General features: G+C 34.3%; 1 protein-coding gene across 8 annotated transcripts in view; it reads right to left on the bottom strand.

Annotated features, from left to right (window-relative positions):
• The window catches only part of LOC149789196 (inositol 1,4,5-trisphosphate-gated calcium channel ITPR1-like), a 346,253-nt gene that overhangs the window by 136,932 nt on the left and 189,175 nt on the right, over nt 1-20,146 (bottom strand). For all 8 annotated transcript variants that reach the window (XM_089975354.1, XM_089975359.1, XM_089975357.1 and 5 more), the window contains 7 exons: nt 16,616-16,667; nt 14,907-15,072; nt 13,287-13,457; nt 11,958-12,023; nt 4,927-5,019; nt 1,376-1,519; nt 355-480 (listed from right to left, as the gene is read on the bottom strand). In XM_089975354.1, coding sequence (XP_089831480.1) covers nt 355-480; nt 1,376-1,519; nt 4,927-5,019; nt 11,958-12,023; nt 13,287-13,457; nt 14,907-15,072; nt 16,616-16,667 — 818 coding nt within the window. The remainder of the gene's footprint in view (nt 1-354; nt 481-1,375; nt 1,520-4,926; nt 5,020-11,957; nt 12,024-13,286; nt 13,458-14,906; nt 15,073-16,615; nt 16,668-20,146) is intronic.

The following is a 20,146-nucleotide window of genomic DNA, read 5'->3' on the forward strand; positions in this document are numbered from 1 at the left end:
TGATCTGTTTACAATCAAAATCACGCAGATATGTGACCAATTGATTAAATTATCCACTAAGACTGACTTTTTGACAGACTATTAAATGCCCTTATTGAACATTCGCGTCTTCTGCTAAGTCATAAGAAACTCTTAGTCCGACTTGATAAATGATCATTTTAACTGAAACCCATCCAAGGTTATTGACATCATTTTATGCTTAAATTGTACAATACAATATAAGGTTGATATATAGTGAGTCTGTACATATGTTATTGTTTTTATCTGTGTAAACCCCAATGCTGATGCCTGGATTATTACACAGGTCTACATCACAGCAGTAAGCTAAAATATCTTCATTTAGAACATATTTACCCCTGGAGTAAGGAAGAGGTCCAGATGCTGGTGAAGAAGGACCTGGTTCTGCTGGTTACCTAGACAGAAGTTCTGAAGAAACTCGTGTGCCAGTTTCATCAGTTCATGCATACGAATATCCTCCTTCTGAAAACAAGAGAATTAATAGCACAAATATGGTACTGTGAAATCTCTCCTTTTTATGAGGATTTATTTTTTGTGCATTATATGGTATCTAAATGAAACAGATTTTAAAAAATATATGCAGACAATAACCCCTTAATGAAACCTTCCCTAATCCATGAATTTAAGTACTAATGCAACTTTCATCTTCAGCAAAAGCAAGAAAATATTCACATTCACAGTACTCTTAATAATAAATAAATAGGATCCTGTAGAAATCAAGCTATACAAAACATTCACTAATGAGCTTTGACCTTGACCTCGAAGATAGGACAACCATTATAGTGACACACCTTCTAGTGATGTGCTTGTATACCAAGTTTCATTCTTTAGTCTCAAATGACTAAAGCAATAGATCAGAAGTGAAGTGTGATGAAAACAAAACATTGAGCTGTGACCTTGACCTCAAAGCTGGGATACCCAATAATGTACATATCAAACTTTAGTTTAGAAAAGGCAGGGAAAAAAATAACTTTTTTTAAAAGTATTTGGTATATAATTTATAGATTCTGTAATAGATCACATAAGAAAACAATCATACACAGTCTGCAGTGTGCAAATTTGCAGAAATTATTGGGGTCAAGGTCACAGCTCAATGTTTTGTTTTATTTGCAGAAATTTGCACACAGCTAACCAAATGAACTGTATTAATATATTTGAATTTGGCTTGAGGTTGATATTTGTGACATGAATAAAGTAAGAAACTGCAAGATCATAATTTTATATTTTTGACCAGACTACAAACTAGATCAAGTCCTAAGAGAAAATACTCAAATTTATCTTTTAGCTTGAGTGTTTACAAATGCACAGCACCCGTGTATTTTAATTCATATTTTGACATGTATAAAAGTATGTTTACCTTGTCAAAGGGAATCTGAAGCAATTCCAGAACCACAGAGTATGCACTCATATTGCGCAGTAGTCGTTGTTCATGTTTTCGAGCCTTCCTCACTCCTGGTTCTGCTGTCTCCCTGACACACATCCTGGTCAACCTCAAAAGAATCTGGAATCAAAAAGACGTTCTCAAGGTGATTTTTGTCACTTTTTCTGATTAAAGAAGAATGAGAACTGAAAGCAATGGCTCATACAGTAAATTTGTTTGATAATATATTGTGTGGAATAATCTAACTAAAAGATGGCTTTAAAAATTAAATAAAAAATATCTATAGATTAATAATGAAATAATTAAATTATCTATCAATCATTTTCATATGCTAGGCATCTCAAAAGCACACAATATGCACTGCACTATAATTCTAGCTAGTTAAATATTGATGGCATTAAAACATACCATGAATTCATTTATTCTGATGGGTATAAATTGTCATGGTTTTGTAAAAATTGTTTTCAATGGTAATTAATTTCATGGATTGGGAAAGGGCTCCTATTCTTTCCACAGAAGAATCACTCTTCTTTTGGTCTTTAATATATGGTGGTTTTGGTCTTTACTTCATGGTAGGTAGTAACTATGATATCTATGAAATTTAGGTATCCTACAAAAAATGGTGAATTTAGTGAATAGTACACCTCTCAGGATAATTTACAATTAATAGGGTCCATACATACTGTCCGTTTCATAGGCAAGGGTGCAAAGATGGGATAAGATCATATTTCATGGGTACATGGGAATTATAATCTCCATTTAAATGTCACTATGTTGATTGCACATGACAATTACCGAGTACAAATCTACATCATTTGTACTAATAAAAACAGTGGCATATGGCAGTTTCATGGTTCCAGAACACTATTCTGGATTAAAACAATCACGCCAAAATGAAAAATGAGAAAGAAAAGTGAGACTTTTATTAGACCTTGCAAGTTTATTTCAAATGTACCACTGCAAATTTGGAAGAACACTGTTAAGACAAATTCAACAACTTATTAAGGAGTTGTTTATGGTCTACAGTGTGTCATTTCAACATAAAAATTTGGCACACCCTACAAACAGATATTATTGTGATTTTAGTACTTCTCATTGGCTGTAATCAATGACTGTTAATTAGTTAGCACGCCAAAGAATAATTGAGTTGTCAAGTTAAATTCAGCTTAGTCACTGAGCAAGCACTTAATTAAATTAACATGGAAAAACGAGCAAGCATTGCTGTCACAGCTGGCTGACTTTCTCAAGTTCAGGAAGAAGGCATGTTCCATTCATAATCATAAAGTCAATTTTAAAAACAATTACAACATATTTCATTTAACACTGCTTCCTGAATTGGTATTCATTTATTAAATGCTACAAGTAGGCAGTTCCCAACATTTTCTTTGATACTTCACAGAATATGGTGCTATTCTAAGAAAATATTTTTGTTCAAGACTAAATATATGATTTCTCATTACAATTCTCAATTAAAATTCACAAAATGCTGTTTTCAATGATAAAATAAGCAACATGTTAACCAATTTGGTAAAATTTTTAAATGTTGTTGTTGTTGTTGTTGTAGGGTTTAACGCCATTTTTCAGCACATGATAGGCTATACATGGCGGCCAGTATTAATGGTGGAGGAAGAACCCGGAAAAACCCGGAAAGAACCACCGACCCACGCGAAGATTTTTAAATGTTAAGTACAAAGGAGCTGTACTTTGAATTTTCTATAAAAGACAACAAAAAAATGGGATCCAGTCACCTGACTTCACATTTTAAGTATGTTCATGAGGTATTTGGGAAAATGATGGAGCGGTGTATATAGACCTTGAATCATGGATGGCATAAGTATCCAGGGTATTTGAAGAAAGGTGACGAGGGATTTAAGGGTCAAGGCAATATCTGAATCAACAGTTCCCATTAATTTAGCTAGAGTTCGAGGCAGAATGAAAATCCCCTGCTACCAGCTTCTATTGACACCTGTATACTGAAAACAGTTTATATTCACTTACATGTTGGATTCAACTGCAAACAACATAGACCCAGATCAGCCATCATATAATGCTTACTGCCTTGATGGTCCCGTAGTTCTCAGACAAAAGTTGTATACAATATTCATATACAATATTCACTGTCTTGATGATCCTGTTGTTCTCAGACAAAAGTTATATACAGTAATTATTGCCTTGTAGATCTCGGACAAAAGTAGTATACAGCACTTACTGCCTTGATGGTCTTGTAGTTCTCAGATAAAAGTTATATACAGGACTTAGTGCCTTGTACACCACTCCCTCGACAACTCGTGCCCTGATAACTCGTGAACTCGCTTATAACATGGTGTCAGGCGTGGATCCCATTTTTTAAAACCGAAAATGCCAAAAAAATGTATCCTGAATTGTTGAACTTGAAGAAAGCGAGATCAAAATTGATAATGGAAACTTTGATGTATCGCTTGTTTTATCACTGAAAATGGTAGGACCTGGAAATTTTAATCAACACTATGAAATATCAAATTTTAAAATAGTTCATAAAATTTTTTTTACATTTTCTTTCCAAAGTGTAATTGTCATAAATGCAGTGTGTGCTCTTGTAATTAAACGTAAAATGCATCAATCTACCGCAACAGCTATGTCTGCAAGCGTTTCTCTGAGAATCTAATTAAGAACCTAATTAAGTGCCGACCGTGTTTTGATAACTGACTCGTAAAATATAGAGCTTGATTTCACATATACGGACCATTTGTGAGCAAGTGAGTTTCAGAGAATTCTTGAACTGGCATTTAGAGATATCCTCAGGGATGATAAGAAATTTCATTATTACTTCCAATGAAATCACGACATTAACATTGTACTGACAGAACAATAAAAAATTGAGTTTCTACGTAGACGTGTCACAAAATAAATGTTGCGTGTTTTTGAGAGAAAAAAGGAATCTTGTTTGGTGGTGTATCAACAGTTAGTCTAGTTCCCAAATTATAGACTACAGATTTGCCAAGATACTATTAAACACCACTACAGGAACCAGACTCATGAAGAAAACAAACAGCAGTGACGTAATACACAGATTTTTCGCGTACATGTGATGGTTGTTCAAACCAGTTGGAACGATCTTTCATATGTTGGATATTTTGAAAAAAATATGTTATTTAAACAGAATAACGAACAACTTCATTAGAAAAAGCGCATTATTAAAAATTATTATCGACGTGATTTTAAGATGAGGATTCAGTCATTGAACAGCCCAGTTCCCTAATGTCGCTTCCCCCCCCCCCCATGGACAGGTTTCTTGATGTCAAAGCGATGTGGTCTATGTTTGTGGACCCGTTGTGCATGAGTTATCGAGGGAGAGGTGTAGTTCTCAGTCAAAAGTAGTATAGAGCACTTACTACCTTGATGGTCTTGTAGTTCTCAGACAAAAGTTGTATACAATGTACTTACTGCCTTGATGGTCTTGTAGTTCTCAGACAAAAGTTGTATACAATGTACTTACTGCCTTGATGGTCTTGTAGTTCTCAGACAAATGTTGTATACAATGTACTTACTGCCTTAATGGTTTTGTAGTTCTCAGCTGCCTCTTTATCCATGGGTGGTCCAAGATCAAGGTCAATTGCAGACCCCTGATCCCCTGATAAATTCTACATAAGTGAAAAAGAAAATAAATATTTTAAAATATTACCAGCAAGTGAAATCATGGCACAAATAATGTTAACCTAAAAACAAAAAACACTGCCAAATAATTGGTATGTTTCAAATTTTTATTCATTTTGTCATTATATGTGTATGCCACATGTAACTGGATACCATCATATGCTTATTAAATATTTGACAGTATTTATTATTCTCTAGAGTTGTTCATTCTCAGTTCAGAAAATATATACATGCAAAATGTCCATATGAGCAAAACCAATATGTTTCCTCACTTCATTTAATGGCACTGTCATAAAAGTAAACTGAAGCATTAGGTTCATAGTGTGGTAGGGGTACATTTTTGACGCTGCAACTATTTTGTCTGGGGGATTTCTTTTACATGAGAATATGCAATGACACAAAGTTCTACCATCTGAGATTAGTTGTTTCCTTCAGGTTTTTCTCCTCTACCTCAAATACCATATAGCAATGACATCTTATTCACCAAGAGGTTTCTCTTGACCACCTCTACCTCAAATACCATATAGCAAAGACATCTTATTCACCAAGAGGTTTCTCTTGACCTCCTCTACCTCAAATACCATATAGCAAAGACATCTTAGTCACCAAGAGATTTCTCTTGACCTCCTCTACATCAAATACCATATAGCAAATACATCGTAGTCACCAAGAGAACTGCATTATCTAATTTTGTTTGACTCTATTGTAAAAATGACAAAGATAAAAGTAAATGTAGTAGAAAAGAACGCAGTGGTATGCTCTTTTAAAAGTCACATTCAAGCCTTTATTGGAACAAGGAGTACAAAAATACTCGTACTTCAAGATGGAAACCATTATGTCTCACTAAGCCACTTCTACCAAGAAAATCAATTTTTCCAAGTTTTAATTCACAGTCATCAAGTATATTATTCTTTGCCTGCCAATGGTACAAATGAATCCTAATGAAAGGAAAAATATTTCAATTTTTTTTTTGGGGGGGGTGCCCAACTTGTGTGGTGTAGTGAGTTTGGGATTAGCTGCTTCTAGTATATGATGTTAGTGCTGTAAAAAATGCAGTTCAATAAACTGAAACAATGATTCCATAGAAAGCTGTTTATTTACCACACTATGAATTGCTATATAACTTAGTTCCACAGCACACTGCTTGTGTATGCATACCACACTGTGCTGGTCTGTAAATAGCTTTGTTTCACAGCACACTGTTTATGTATACCACACTATGGGGATTAATATATAACTTGGTTCCACAGAACACTGTTTGTGTTGTTACGAGTCTAGGCTCTTACAGAAAGTAACAAGACAAAGGTGAAGACAACAAGCTTTGTAAAATTTAACAAATTATTTATTTCCCTAGAAAAAAAGGTAAAAATGATAAAAAGAACTTATGGTTTTAAAAATCAAATGCAAAAATAATCCAAGAATTAAAAAATAGAAGTAGTATAATTAAAAAGTCCTAAATGAATCCGAGTTTGAATCCCGATGAAATCCAAAATGAAAAATGATGACATCTTTTGCAACCTGTGAAGTGCTGCAGTGTCAACAGTCTCTTTTTGAATCACAGAAAATATTATTCCAATTTTTGAAATCTGTATAAATTTCAATAAATGGCCTTGTCCAAGAATAAATTTAGAGCATTAGTATTTCCAGGGAAAACAATTACATGAAATCCAAATAATTTAAAGAAAATAGAATAGTTAGCCCAAACTAGACACAACATAAAACACTTGGAAGTCTCAAGTGTTAAGACATGAATGACTATTCTTTCTTAAAACATCAGTAATAAGTCTAACTATAATGCAAAACGAATTCCCCGATGAGGGTCAATCCTCAGGAAAAACCAGGAGTTTGTAACAACTGAAACATGTTAAATCATTCATCACGTAGTCCAGATAAGACTTTACTATTCAAACTTTAAAAAAAATTGTTTACCCAAAACTGACACTGGTTCTGAATCAAGGTCAAAAACTAGATACAGTGTTTCCATTATTAGTTGTTTATCAAAATTAACAGTCAGGTCCAACAGAACTGAATTGAATTTCTGGACAATGTCACATCCAGTAAATAAAGTTACATTACAATAGCATGTAATGGAATTTTTTTAAAAAAAAGATAACTAACAAACAAACAATTAAATTAAATCAAATATAAATTAAATCAAATATACATAACAGTGTATACCACACTATGAAGACTGCTGTATAACTTGGTTCCATAGCACATTGTTTATATATACCACACTATGGAGATTGGTATGTAGTTGGGTTCCATAGCACACTGTGTATGTATACCTCACTATACAGTCAGGTATATAACTTGATTTCCATAGCACACTGTTTGTATACGTAGAACACACTATGTATACCGGGGAAATAAAGGGCATAATTCAAATGAGAGAACGAAAATGCACATATCCATGTACACACACACTCACATACATATGTATTTCTTGCTTTCCTCCCATTTCTCCCTGTTCTGTCCAATGGAAAAGTCACTTCTCCCGAAGATTCAAGTCTAGCTTGACCCATGATACTTATATGTCTTTAAATTCATACAGACCCTGAAACAGGTAATTTTACCTGTGGAAAAAACCCCAACTAAACACAATTTGAGATGCAGAATGAAATAAAATTAAATACTGAATGCAGCTTGAAAAAATAAACTGAATGCAGAAGGATTAATGATAAACCAGAAAGGATCCAAAACAGGAATGCATTTGAAACTCATTTCTTTTCTGGATGCCTCAACATTTTCATAGAAGAAATCTGTTTCACATGATATCTGAAATCAGGTTGTTTATAATGATAAGCATTCTTTTAAACTCCTTAAAAGCTACAAGATTGTTCTTCTTATTATTTCAGTAAATGCGTTTCAATTTCTTTCCAAACAAAGAAAAACAAAAGGAAATGATAAATGGATGCAATAAATGCAAACCACAATGCATTTCTAAGAGTACAAAAAAATAAGAGTCCCTTGAAAGGTTAATGCTATACTGGCTAAAATGAATTTCAAAGAATCCATGATAAGACAATCTCTTGTCATTTTATTCTTCTTGACTGCTGAATTACTTAAATATCTGACATTTCTGAGGATCTCCAGCATACCAAATCTGGTAAATAAATAGTTTCTTGCGCTTTTGAGTTAGCTTGTTCACAAGATAACTGATATCAAGGATCAAACATCACTAAACTAGTCTCAATGTCAAGATACAAGTCTGGTATCATGGATGGAAGATCACTGAACTTGCCTCAATGTGAAGATACAAGTCTGGTATCATGGATCAAAGATCACTGAACTTGCCTCAAGGTGAAGATACAAGTCTGGTATCATGGACGGAAGATCACTGAAATTGTTTCAGACAATGTCAAGATACAAGTCTGGTATCATGGATGGAAGATCACTGAACTTGCCTCAATGTGAAGATACAAGTCTGGTATCATGGATGGAAGATCACTGAACTTGTATCAGACAATGTCAAGATACAAGTCTAGTATCATGGATCAAAGATCACTGAACTTGCCTCAATGTGAATATACAAGTCTGGTATAATGGATGGAAGAATCCTGGACTTGTCTCAGACAATGTCAAGATACAAGTCTGGTGTGGATGGAAGATCACAGAACTTGCCTCAATGTGAAGATACAAGTCTGGTATCATGGATGGAAGATCACTGAACTTGTATCAGACAATGTCAAGATACAAGTCTAGTATCATGGATCAAAGATCACTGAACTTGCCTCAATGTGAATATACAAGTCTGGTATCATGGATGGAAGAATCCTGGACTTGTCTCAGACAATGTCAAGATACAAGTCTGGTGTGGATGGAAGATCACAGAACTTGCCTCAATGTGAAGATACAAGTCTGGTATCATGGATGGAAGTCACTGAACTTGTATCAGACAATGTCAAGATACAAGTCTAGTATCATGGATGAAAGATCACTGAACTTGCCTCAATGTGAATATACAAGTCTGGTATCATGGATGGAAGAATCCTGGACTTGTCTCAGACAATGTCAAGATACAAGTCTGGTGTGGATGGAAGATCACAGAACTTGTCTCATTTAACAGGATACAAGTCTGGTATCATGGATCAAAGATTGCTGAACTTGTCTCAAACAATGTCAAGATACAAGTCTGGTATCACGGATCAAAGATCACGGGACTTGTCTCAGACAATATCAAGATCTATCCACAGGCTTAGTTTTGCCCGTCACCCCTGCAGGGGTATAGGCTGCCCACAAAAGATCGCCAGAGGCTTCTGTCCTGTGCCATCCCTTCAAGCTGACTACAGGTGTGACTCATCTTAGTGATGTCCGCCTCAAGGTCGCATCGCCAGGTGTTTCTTGGTTGTCCCTTTCTACGCTTGCCGTGAGGGTTCCATTTCAATGCCTGTCTGGTAATGTTAGTTGGCGGCTTACGTAGGGTGTGTCCTATCCAACCCCAACTTCTCTTCTTGATCTCGTCCTCTACTGGAAGTTGGGAGGTTCTCTGCCACAGGTTGGTGTTGCTGATGGTGTCTGGCCAGCGGATCTGAGGAATTCTTCTTAGGCAGCTGTTGATGAAGGTCTGATCCACAGGCTTAGTTTGGTTTAATCTATATGTAATATTTATGCGGGAAAACCCCCATCATTGAACAAGCTAATCCATATACTTAGTTTGATTGTAATTCATTCATACTTGGTTGTGTTAGCATCCTCACAAAACCAGTTTAGATTAAAACCTAACTCAAAACCTATGACCACACATACCAATGTCTGATTGCCATCAACTAATTTACTGGAATGCAATCAAATGCAAAGTCTGGTCACAGTTTATTTGTATTGTACAAGTCACTATTTTAACTCAGAACCAATTACATATTGCAATAGGTCTATTGGTAATAAAATAACACTCCTGTCAATACCACCCCTCCATCAAAGGAGTCATGATTACCACTATAGTGCCTTAATCCTGAAGATAAAATTTTGATGAATGGACATAAGGATACTATTTCCTCTATTTTTCTTGGTAAAGCCATGGAACAAAAAACATACAATTATTTGCTCAGAAAAAGTAGCTGCAATAAGATTTTTCACATTCTGGGAGATTTCGTTGGCATCATTTTTATTAATGCACAACTGCGCAGTTACAGAAAGGAAATCTATTGAAAAACACATATCCATACAACCATTTGCTCAGGAGAAGTGACAACAAAAAGATTTTTAAGAGAGTTTTCTATGTTTCTAAGTGTTTTTAAGTGCATATCACCTACACAGGTTTGTATATACCCCTCATCTAGGGATCCAAAAATTCCAATATTTCTATGTAAGAAATACATATGCATAAAAAACGTGTTTTGACTGACTGATGTAATGCTGATAATACAGACCTTTTAATTGTAGGGTTTTGTTAAGTAAAGAAAATAAGCTTTCACACCTTTATGGATGTAGAAAGTTTAACAAATGGAAAACATAATGACGAAACAACAAGGGGTAATTATGAGTACCTTATGCCCTTTGTCCAACAAGTTAACCTTTTATCTCATGCAAGCGTCTCTGGATGCCTCTACTACATTCGCATGGAAGCACCTTTTGACGCCTCTACTCCATTCGCATAGAAGCGCCTTTTGATGCCTGCTGTAAACATCAGCCATTTTTAGCTGGTTTTCATAGCGCCACCTTCGGGAAAACCCCCCTATTTGATACTACATTAATTTCTGCGAATGACAATTATGTCAGATCATGTGGTCGCTGTTTATGCACTGGTTGATATCAGCTATTTAAAGTAACTGGGTCGTAATCTCCACTCTCCAAAATGGCGGTCACAACTATTAAAGATTCAATAACTTAGGATAAGACTCTGATATTGATGTAGGCAGCAATTAGTTTTTATAAATTATCAAATTCAGATGACTTAGTGATGTAGACGCAGACAAAAAACGTAAATTTCGAGTCTGGGAAATGGCAGCTACGGTTGGTCACGCGGCCTCACTGACATGACGGTGAACGAGTTCTCTCAAGATTTTAAAGCACATAAAAAATTCTTCTGTGAAAAATAATTACACAGCTATAACAATCGGACTTTACTCTTAAATTTTTCCACATATAATAACAGATGTGTACCAAAAATGTAAAATGGTTCAAATTGCTGTTAAACGTAATATACACTACATTGCTTAACAGTTCACAGGCACACCTACGCGTATGCGACTAGGTAACAGGTGTTCTATTTATAGCATGCTGCACTTTGTCACTATGCTCTATGACGTAAAGGGATAACAGTGATTTGGGCTTATTTGTCAGTCATGTCCTGCAAATATGGCAGTTTTAGGATCCCTGTCCTCATCTGCCAAATGGGATATGCACAACAAAGGGATATGCACAACACACTGTCAGGCAGTTTTAGGATCCCTGCCAAATGGGATATGTATAACAGAGGCAGTTCTTGGATCTCTGCCCTCATCTGCCAGAATGGATATCTATAACACAGGCAGGTGATATGAATCTGTGCCTACTGACTATTAATATGAATGAAAACTTTTGTCACACTGCACATTTCAAATGTTAACACATTTGGTACACTCGTTTGTAATGCATTATATTATACCATATGATGAGAGAAAAATACAGCCAAATATATGTCTGTTTGACATATGGCATATTATCCATTGTTTTCAAGTAACTATTTACTCTACTGAATATCCAAGAAACCTAATTATAGTCATTAAGTATAAGATTTATCCAGGTTTATATGGTCACAATCATATGCTTGGCAGTCAGAATTGCAAAGGGAATATGACTTACCTTAATGACATCAAGTTGTATATATCTGGTGGTATGTATATGAAATCTACTACACACATATCACTACAAATGTAGGACATCATATGAAATTTCAACTGACCAATGCAATCAGATCAACAGAGTGTATTCTGTATATAGTTACCCAATTCAATGAAGTGCGTGCAGCTTTCTTTTTCTTTTCTCCTTTTTCTCTTTCCTTAGTTACTTCCTGAAATAATATATATATATATATATATATATATATATACACACACACACACACACACTTAAAGGCCATTTATTTATTAACTGAAAATTTTTGTTTAAATTTAAGGAAATCTAAACAAAACTCCAAATTAATAAAAGGTTCCTTCATAGCACATAAAAATGAGAGAGAGAATGAATCATCAAATTAATAGATTGATAGATAATGAAAGAGTGTGTGTGTGTGTGATTTGGATTTTTAACATAGCTTTAAAATAATTTGCAATCAAATCACTACGATGTCTGCAGTGTGGCAGTTTATAGTGATGTCTAGCACTGAAGCATCATGCTGCAAAATTGTGGGAACAAATTGATTTGTCAATACACATATTTTCCGGTCATCATCGTATCTGGAAAGTTTTATGGCAATCCACCAAAATCTAAAGTTCTAGTTGAGCAAATGAGATCATTTTACACACAGCATTAAACTACAAAACAAGGGCCATCCTCTAATAACACTGTTCAGCAGCAGAGTGATTTCTCAGCAGGCATATCTTCTGGTGATGATCATAATATTTACCAAATCTCATGGCAATCCATCAGAAGCTGCATGATTAGTTGTATTTGCAAATTCATGATGGATGGATGGATAAAAGGACAGATTGACGGACATGAGGATTACTAGATATCCCCAACAAAGTCAGTAGTTCATCCACCTTAACATGGTTCATCCAGTCCATGGAAGTTATTTTTCAATGCTTTTTCAAAGACTTCCAAACTTGTTTTATTACGGAAATCCAACTTTTCAATATTGGTCACTTTTTCTGCATAAATAGGTACAAATATAACAGAAAACTATAAAATTAACTATGTGTAATTATAGCAAATGAACCCTACTCCATCTTGTAAATATGATGTCATTTGATCCACACAATTTTATCACATTTTATTTCTGCATCATTTTTGCAAAATAAGTAAACAACAACAATACTGAATTCAAAAGCTAAATATTTCATTTACTTTTAACACCTTGTATTACGTAAAATAAGTTAAAGGATTTTGTGGAAAAACTCAAGGACCTTTCCAGGTTAAAACCAACTTTCCAAAAATGAGGGTATTTTCAAGTCAATCACTCAAATTTGGAGATTTTTAAGAAAAACAATGCCACTATAGACAGAAATGGATATAACAATTTGTTGTGCAAATATGCAAAACAAATAATTTACACAATTTTGTTTTCAATATAAAATCCTACTTTTTGGGTAGGAAACACCCTTTTGATTCTCACCTTATCTTCACCCTCTGCTCCATGTTTCTTCTTCTTTTTCTTCGGTTCCTCGCCCTTCTTGTCTTTGTAGACCCACAGCTCTGACTTCTCTACTAGGTTCCTCAACTCGTCAAGGTCAGCTTTAATCTGCTTATAATTCTCCACATCACTTGCTGTCACCAGTAGCTGCACCTATACACACAGATATATATATAATATATATATATATATATATATATATATATATATATATATATATATATATATATATATATATATATATATATATATATATATTCCATATTAACTTTCAGTTGAAATGTAAAACAAGAAAAGAAACTGATACACAAATGCCCCAACTGCTGACCAAAAGAAGAGTCCCTCACAGGTAATGACATTTTACTGTTCAAAAGGAATTTCCAAAAATTCAAAATATGACTATTTCTCCTTTTTAACTGCTGATTATTGAAGCCATCTTCAATTTTCTTGAATGAGAAGATCATCAAATTAGCTGCAAGATTACCACCATTTTCTTTCAGAACAAAGCAGACAGTTAGAAGACTTGTGGTTAAAACTCCACATAGATGGGACCAGCCATACAGTAGAACTAGTGACAAGATTTTCAATATGTTCATTTTGGCAACCATACTGGATGTTTGTAGGGCACCATTTTTATTTGAAACCAACTAGATCTCTAAGATGTCTTTTGGTGAAAACCATCTTTCGATCTGACCGTCAATTCTGGAGAAGGACCAACCAGACATGATAAACCGTAGCGAAAACATTATGTTGAGATGACAATCCATTCAGATAAGAGTAGCAAACACAATTTTTCAAGATGGCTCTTTGGGGGTCATGATGAATGGCTAGACAGCTCTGTCTTCATTTAGGACCAACAAGAAAATCATAATAAGTCTTTTTGTGAAATCCCCATGTTTATATTGACTTTTTTTGTTCAGCAGCAGTAACACGATTTTCAAGATGGTTGCCATGGTGACCATACTGGTCATCAGATGGGCACCATTTTCACTTACGACCAACAAGACATCACAAGAAGCCTTTAAGTGAAAACCCCATGTTCGTATGACTTTTTAGGAAAAGTAGAAATAAGATTTTCAAGAAGGTTGATGCAGTGACCATATTCAACAACTAGAGAAGAACAATTTTCATTTAGGACTAATTAATCCTTGAGATGAACATGTCTGTAAAGTTTAATGGCAATCCTCCAACTAGTTAAAGAGGAGTAGTGATAATGAACTTGTGCAGATGGACAGATGTACAGACATCAGAGAATGGGCATCGGTCCATCTCACAAGCTTTACTGGTTGAGGACCAATAGAACAATTTTTTTAAAAATTTTGGAAGTAAAATTTAAAAACTGCTACCAATAAACATGAAAAATCTAATCAGGTCATAGACATATTAACTTCCAAGTCTCAACCCTAAATGGTACACGAAGACTTGTACAACATTTTTACACATGCATACAGAAATGGGCAGTATTGCATAACCTCTCACCCTTCATCAGCATCATTGATACAGATGCAAATGATGCCAGGAAAGTTAAAAAATATCTCATTAAATACTAAATTAACAAAGGCATGGTAATTAACATAACAATCAAGCCTATGTATAAAGTACCTGTCTGAAAGCCTGCAATACTTCTCGTCTCTGACTGAAATGCTTGAAGAGCAGCTGCAGGGCACCTGATACAAGGGATGGGTAGTTGTGCATCACTAGGTTCAAAAGAACACGAAGGAACATCCTTCCTCCTTGGTCATCCAGATCTAGTTCAGCTGTCTCAGTGCTTCAACATAAAAAAAAACCACACATGTAAAGTGTGAACCTCCTGTCTTGGTACTTTCATGACTTTGCAGATAGTAAAAATAAACAATTCATTTATCTTGTTCTTATATATCGATCAAAGCTTCATTATCATTATCAACAAGAGATTTACTTATGCAGGCATGAATTTTAAATAGGCTGCCACAACATAAAAGTAATCAATGAATGTTACATGGGATCATATTCCTTGGATTTTATTTTGTCATCTTTTTGCATGTTTTTGACAGGTCATCAGTCCACTCATATTACGGTTCCCCTTGAGAATTTACTGCAACAGTGGTTGTTTTTGCAAGATTTTTAGGGGAAGAAAAGATGGGCCTTTAGCTAACAAGGTATTTACATTGACTAGCATAACATATGCAAACTGGTTATGATGCCAATGCAATGGGATTTAGAAGCCTTGCAGTCCACAATATTTAGGGTGTAATGAATGTATAGCTGAAAATAAAAAGTTATAATGTGGAAATTAAGCCACACTGATTTAGTTTTAATATGGTTGAGTTATTTGTTTAGATGCATACATGCACCAATTTTGATGAATGTAGGTGGATTATGGTCCCAGATATTGAGTGTGTAATGAATGATTGCTTGAAAATACAGAAGTCACTTAACCATAAAATTAGTTTAGAGTGATTTAATTTTGGTATGGCTGAGTTGCTCTTGAAGAAATCCATCCATTTACCAGGTTTCATTAATGAAGGTAAAAAAAGTTCCAAGATATTGAGGGAATAACAAACTAATTACTGAAATTAGATACAAGTATCATGAATGGTACATTACATGCCCATCCCACAGTTAATAGACCTCTTTGTAGAACTAGCTGGGCATAGTTGACTCTGGAGATAAACTGACCAAAGCGTCTCAATGACCATACATTTGGCCAAAGTTTGCAGTCTTGAACCAAACTTACAGTGCAGAAAATGTCATTTTCTTATCTCTGTTTTTAGACCCCAGAATATATATGCATTTCTATTAGCCTATGTACAAGCCATGCACAAAGTTAGATCAAGGAAAAGACCTTAGAACGAAAGTTGCTAATTTTTTTTATCAAGGTACATGGCCTACAGCAAACTTATTTTTCAGTCATTGAAACTGACCTTTTACCTCCTCAGCCCCAGGTCAATAGGCTTCTTTCTTACCCATCAAATATATTGTCCACAAACTTTGGTAAAAGAACATGGTAGTAAACTAAAAAATTTATGATGAAACCACTCTTCTTCTTTCAACCAGTAGCCTTGTCCTTTGACCCCCAGCCTCCAAATCAAATGGCGTCTTCTTTGCACCAAGTTCAAACCATCCACAAAGTTTGGTCCAAGGTTTTTCAAGCAGAAATAGCATTACCATATGAGAATGATTTTTCTTCTTTCAGTCACAGAGAGCTTGACGTCTGACCCAACAATTCAGAACAGAACAAGTATTTAGTTCTTTGTATATTGGTAGCAAACACTGAAATAAGACTAAAGCAATCAATATTTTAAATTACTGAAAATGAGCAAGAAGCCTACCTTCCTCCAAATATGTCCTCTGCTTGAGTTCCAATAGTATCCAAGTCTAAACCTGATATTACAAAGAATGTTGATATAGTATCCAAGTCTAAACCTGATATTACAAAGAATGTTGATATAGTATCCAATTCTAAACCTGATATTAAAAAAAAGAATGTTGATATAGTATCCAAGTCTAAACCTGATATTACAAAGAATGTTGATATAGTATCCAAGTCTAAACCTGATATTACAAAGAATGTTGATATAGTATCCAAGTCTAAACCTGATATTACAAAGAATGTTGATATAGTATCCAAGTCTAAACCTGATATTACAAAGAATGTTGATATAGTATCCAAGTCTAAACCTGATATTACAAAGAATGTTGATATAGTATCCAAGTCTAAACCTGATATTACAAAGAATGTTGATATAGTATCCAAGTCTAAACCTGATATTACAAAGAATGTTGATATAGTATCCAAGTCTAAACCTGATATTACAAAGAATGTTGATATAGTATCCAAGTCTAAACCTGATATTACAAAGAATGTTGATATAGTATCCAAGTCTAAACCTGATATTACAAAGAATGTTGATATAGTATCCAAGTCTAAACCTGATATTACAAAGAATGTTGATATAGTATCCAAGTCTAAACCTGATATTACAAAGAATGTTGATTGAGTTGTGATTATTTAGTTTGATGAATTAAAACAATAGTTTGTTATAATAAGGGCATATTGTATTGTCCAACATTAAATTATATGAAAATTACACTCTACTAAATGGTAACGTTATATATTTTTCTACCACTAAATGGTAACTCTTTACAATTTTCTACCACTAGGATGACAATATTTGTATAATTCATGACCAAAGTTAATTAGTCTGACTAAAATAAAGTATTTAACATTTAACAAACTGCAATGGGTGAATTATGATCATATAGAGCCAATAACTAACAAGTCTCAAAGTATGAAATATCTATGGATTGATTTCTACAGGAACAGATACACCATGCCTAATACACACATACACCAGGCTTAATACACACATACATCATGCCTAATACACAATTACACCATGCCTAATACATACTATCACCATGCCAAATACAGATCCTAAAAGCTGAAAGTACCATAATGCAGTTTAATGCAGATTAACTGTTCTACTAGGCATAAGAAAAATTGAAAAAGAAACAAAGAAAATGATCAAATAAAGCACTGAGCCTTTTAATATGAATATAAGATAAGGGCAGAATAAATTAAGTGTTAAATTATCCATCTTGAAAAAAATGGACTCATTCTTACAAATAATTAACAGCAAATTGCAATATATCAACAAAGCTAAAACTACATGAAGAAATGTAATGGAAGGTAGATCTGGAATTATAATTTTTAGATTTCATATCTTATAAGAAAGGAATTATTTGCTTTCAACTGCAAATTCAGGATATATGTTTCACTTCCCTCTGAATTGAATGTATTCCTAAAACAATGCAAATATCTCTAAAGTGTTGATATACTGGTCATTTTGACAAAAATCAGGACAAGACCATAAAAGAAGGTCAAGACTGAACAGCAAGAAAGAGGAATGACAAATCATACAACTGATTAGACCATCATATTTAAAGCTAGAGACCATAGTGAATAATTGTGACACTTAAAAGAAGCTATTATAAAAATGAAACTTATTTCATGCTTTACAAAAGAATACAACTTGTCCACCTGACATGCTTCAGGTTAAAATCACATGGTGTATACCCACTTAAAGTCGAATCTAATTGCACATACCCTCATCTGCCAATGCAATATCTGCTGCCAGATCTGGGTCTATAAAGTTTGTTAAGCGTAATCAATAGAACAAACTAAACAGACCCTGATCTGGTCTGTGCATTATGTGATGGCTGATTAATGTTGGCTACCTGCTGTTAGACTTATAGGAGAGTATACACTATGGTAACCTTTTCTGCAAAGTGGCTCTTGTACTGAGAAATCAAATAAGAAAAGTAAAGCAACAATATGAAAAACTGCTGCCACAATTTTAGTTCAAGACCCTGCATGACAAAGCAAACCAATTTGAACTATTATTTCTGCGTCAAGTCTAAACTACTGTATTAAGCATAATATCTGCACATGCCTTAGTGAGCACCCGCTCAACACATAACACAGCATGTTCCATTTACAGCCATATCTTGATGCTAGCATATCTTGTGGGCATAAATGACTGCAAAAATCTGTCCGATTTTCTTTCAACTTATTACCTAGATGCCTGGCATTTCACTACCACTAAACATGTGGCTTAAATGAAATTCAACAATGGCTCTAACATTTTGGATAGTATACCCATTATGGGAGAGAGAATTCACCTCCAAACCGAAGATTGCAACACAAATGGAGCTAACACTTCAAATATGTACAGTGTTGGGGGACATTGTTTACGATATCACTGGTGTTCATTTTTTAAAAGAATTTTCATTTCTTGATATTCACACAAATAATAATATTTGGGTGCACACTACTGTGCAGGTATCATGTTAAAGCTAATTTCTTAGATTTTTTTTTCAGTCTAAGGTGAGATGATGACATAAGAAGAAATTAACAATTTCAAACTCCTGATATTGTCCTAATATAATCAAAAGAAAATCAGAGCCAAGTGTCACTGTGTACTAATTACAGTTTGCCATATGCTGCAGTTAAACATGTGAATTCGGCACCTGCAATTCATTTTCACAGAGTAAAATATGTTGCATTTAATATTTTGAAACATTTTAAACTGATAAATATGTTTCAAAATCCAAGTTTATTGGTGAGGTTTATTCGGCATATGGTACTCATGCTTGCCATGGTGATGTGAAAAAGTATGGCCATTTCAGCCACATATTTGATTTAGAAATCCATTATAGCAATAAGATATATACAATTAGAAAACAAACTTTATGGAGAAAATTTGTTTGTATCTGTACACTATGAGACTGTCAAGAGTCCCTTGACTGGACTAGTGCTCTATTGGCTGAAAAGAATTTCCAGGAATTTTGCCAAGTACTGAAATCAACTCTGAGATTCTTCAGCAAAAAGATTTTCAAATTATGTGCTGTGGTAAGATAATATAAGATAAAGTAAGATTTATTTAAGGTCATCATGATTTAAATCATCAACACGAGTTCTAATGACCTTTTTATTGGCATTACATAAAACAAACGAGTCAATAAAACACAAATTGCAATACATACAAACACAGCATAATACATATACAATTGGACAAAACACACAGTGCATAATTCAAGGGATGAGCAAGCAAAGCATTTGAAAGGTCAACAATTATAAATGAATTTAGTATCTGGATAAAATAAAATCACAATTTAGGATAATTTTAACCACAAAAATAATTATTGGTAAAAACGTAAATTTAATTCAATGCAGAAGCACCTAATCAGGATTAACAGGCAAGATGCAATGCAGCTTATGCCTCACTTAAAAAGAAAGGAGCTAACAGTAGGGCACTTGAACTACACAGGACAGGGACAGATAAACAAAAAAAAACCTC

Source organism: Sinohyriopsis cumingii, chromosome 11, assembly GCF_028554795.1.
Source record: "Sinohyriopsis cumingii isolate HCF-2022 chromosome 11, ASM2855479v2, whole genome shotgun sequence".
Taxonomy (NCBI): Eukaryota; Metazoa; Mollusca; class Bivalvia; order Unionida; family Unionidae; genus Sinohyriopsis; species Sinohyriopsis cumingii.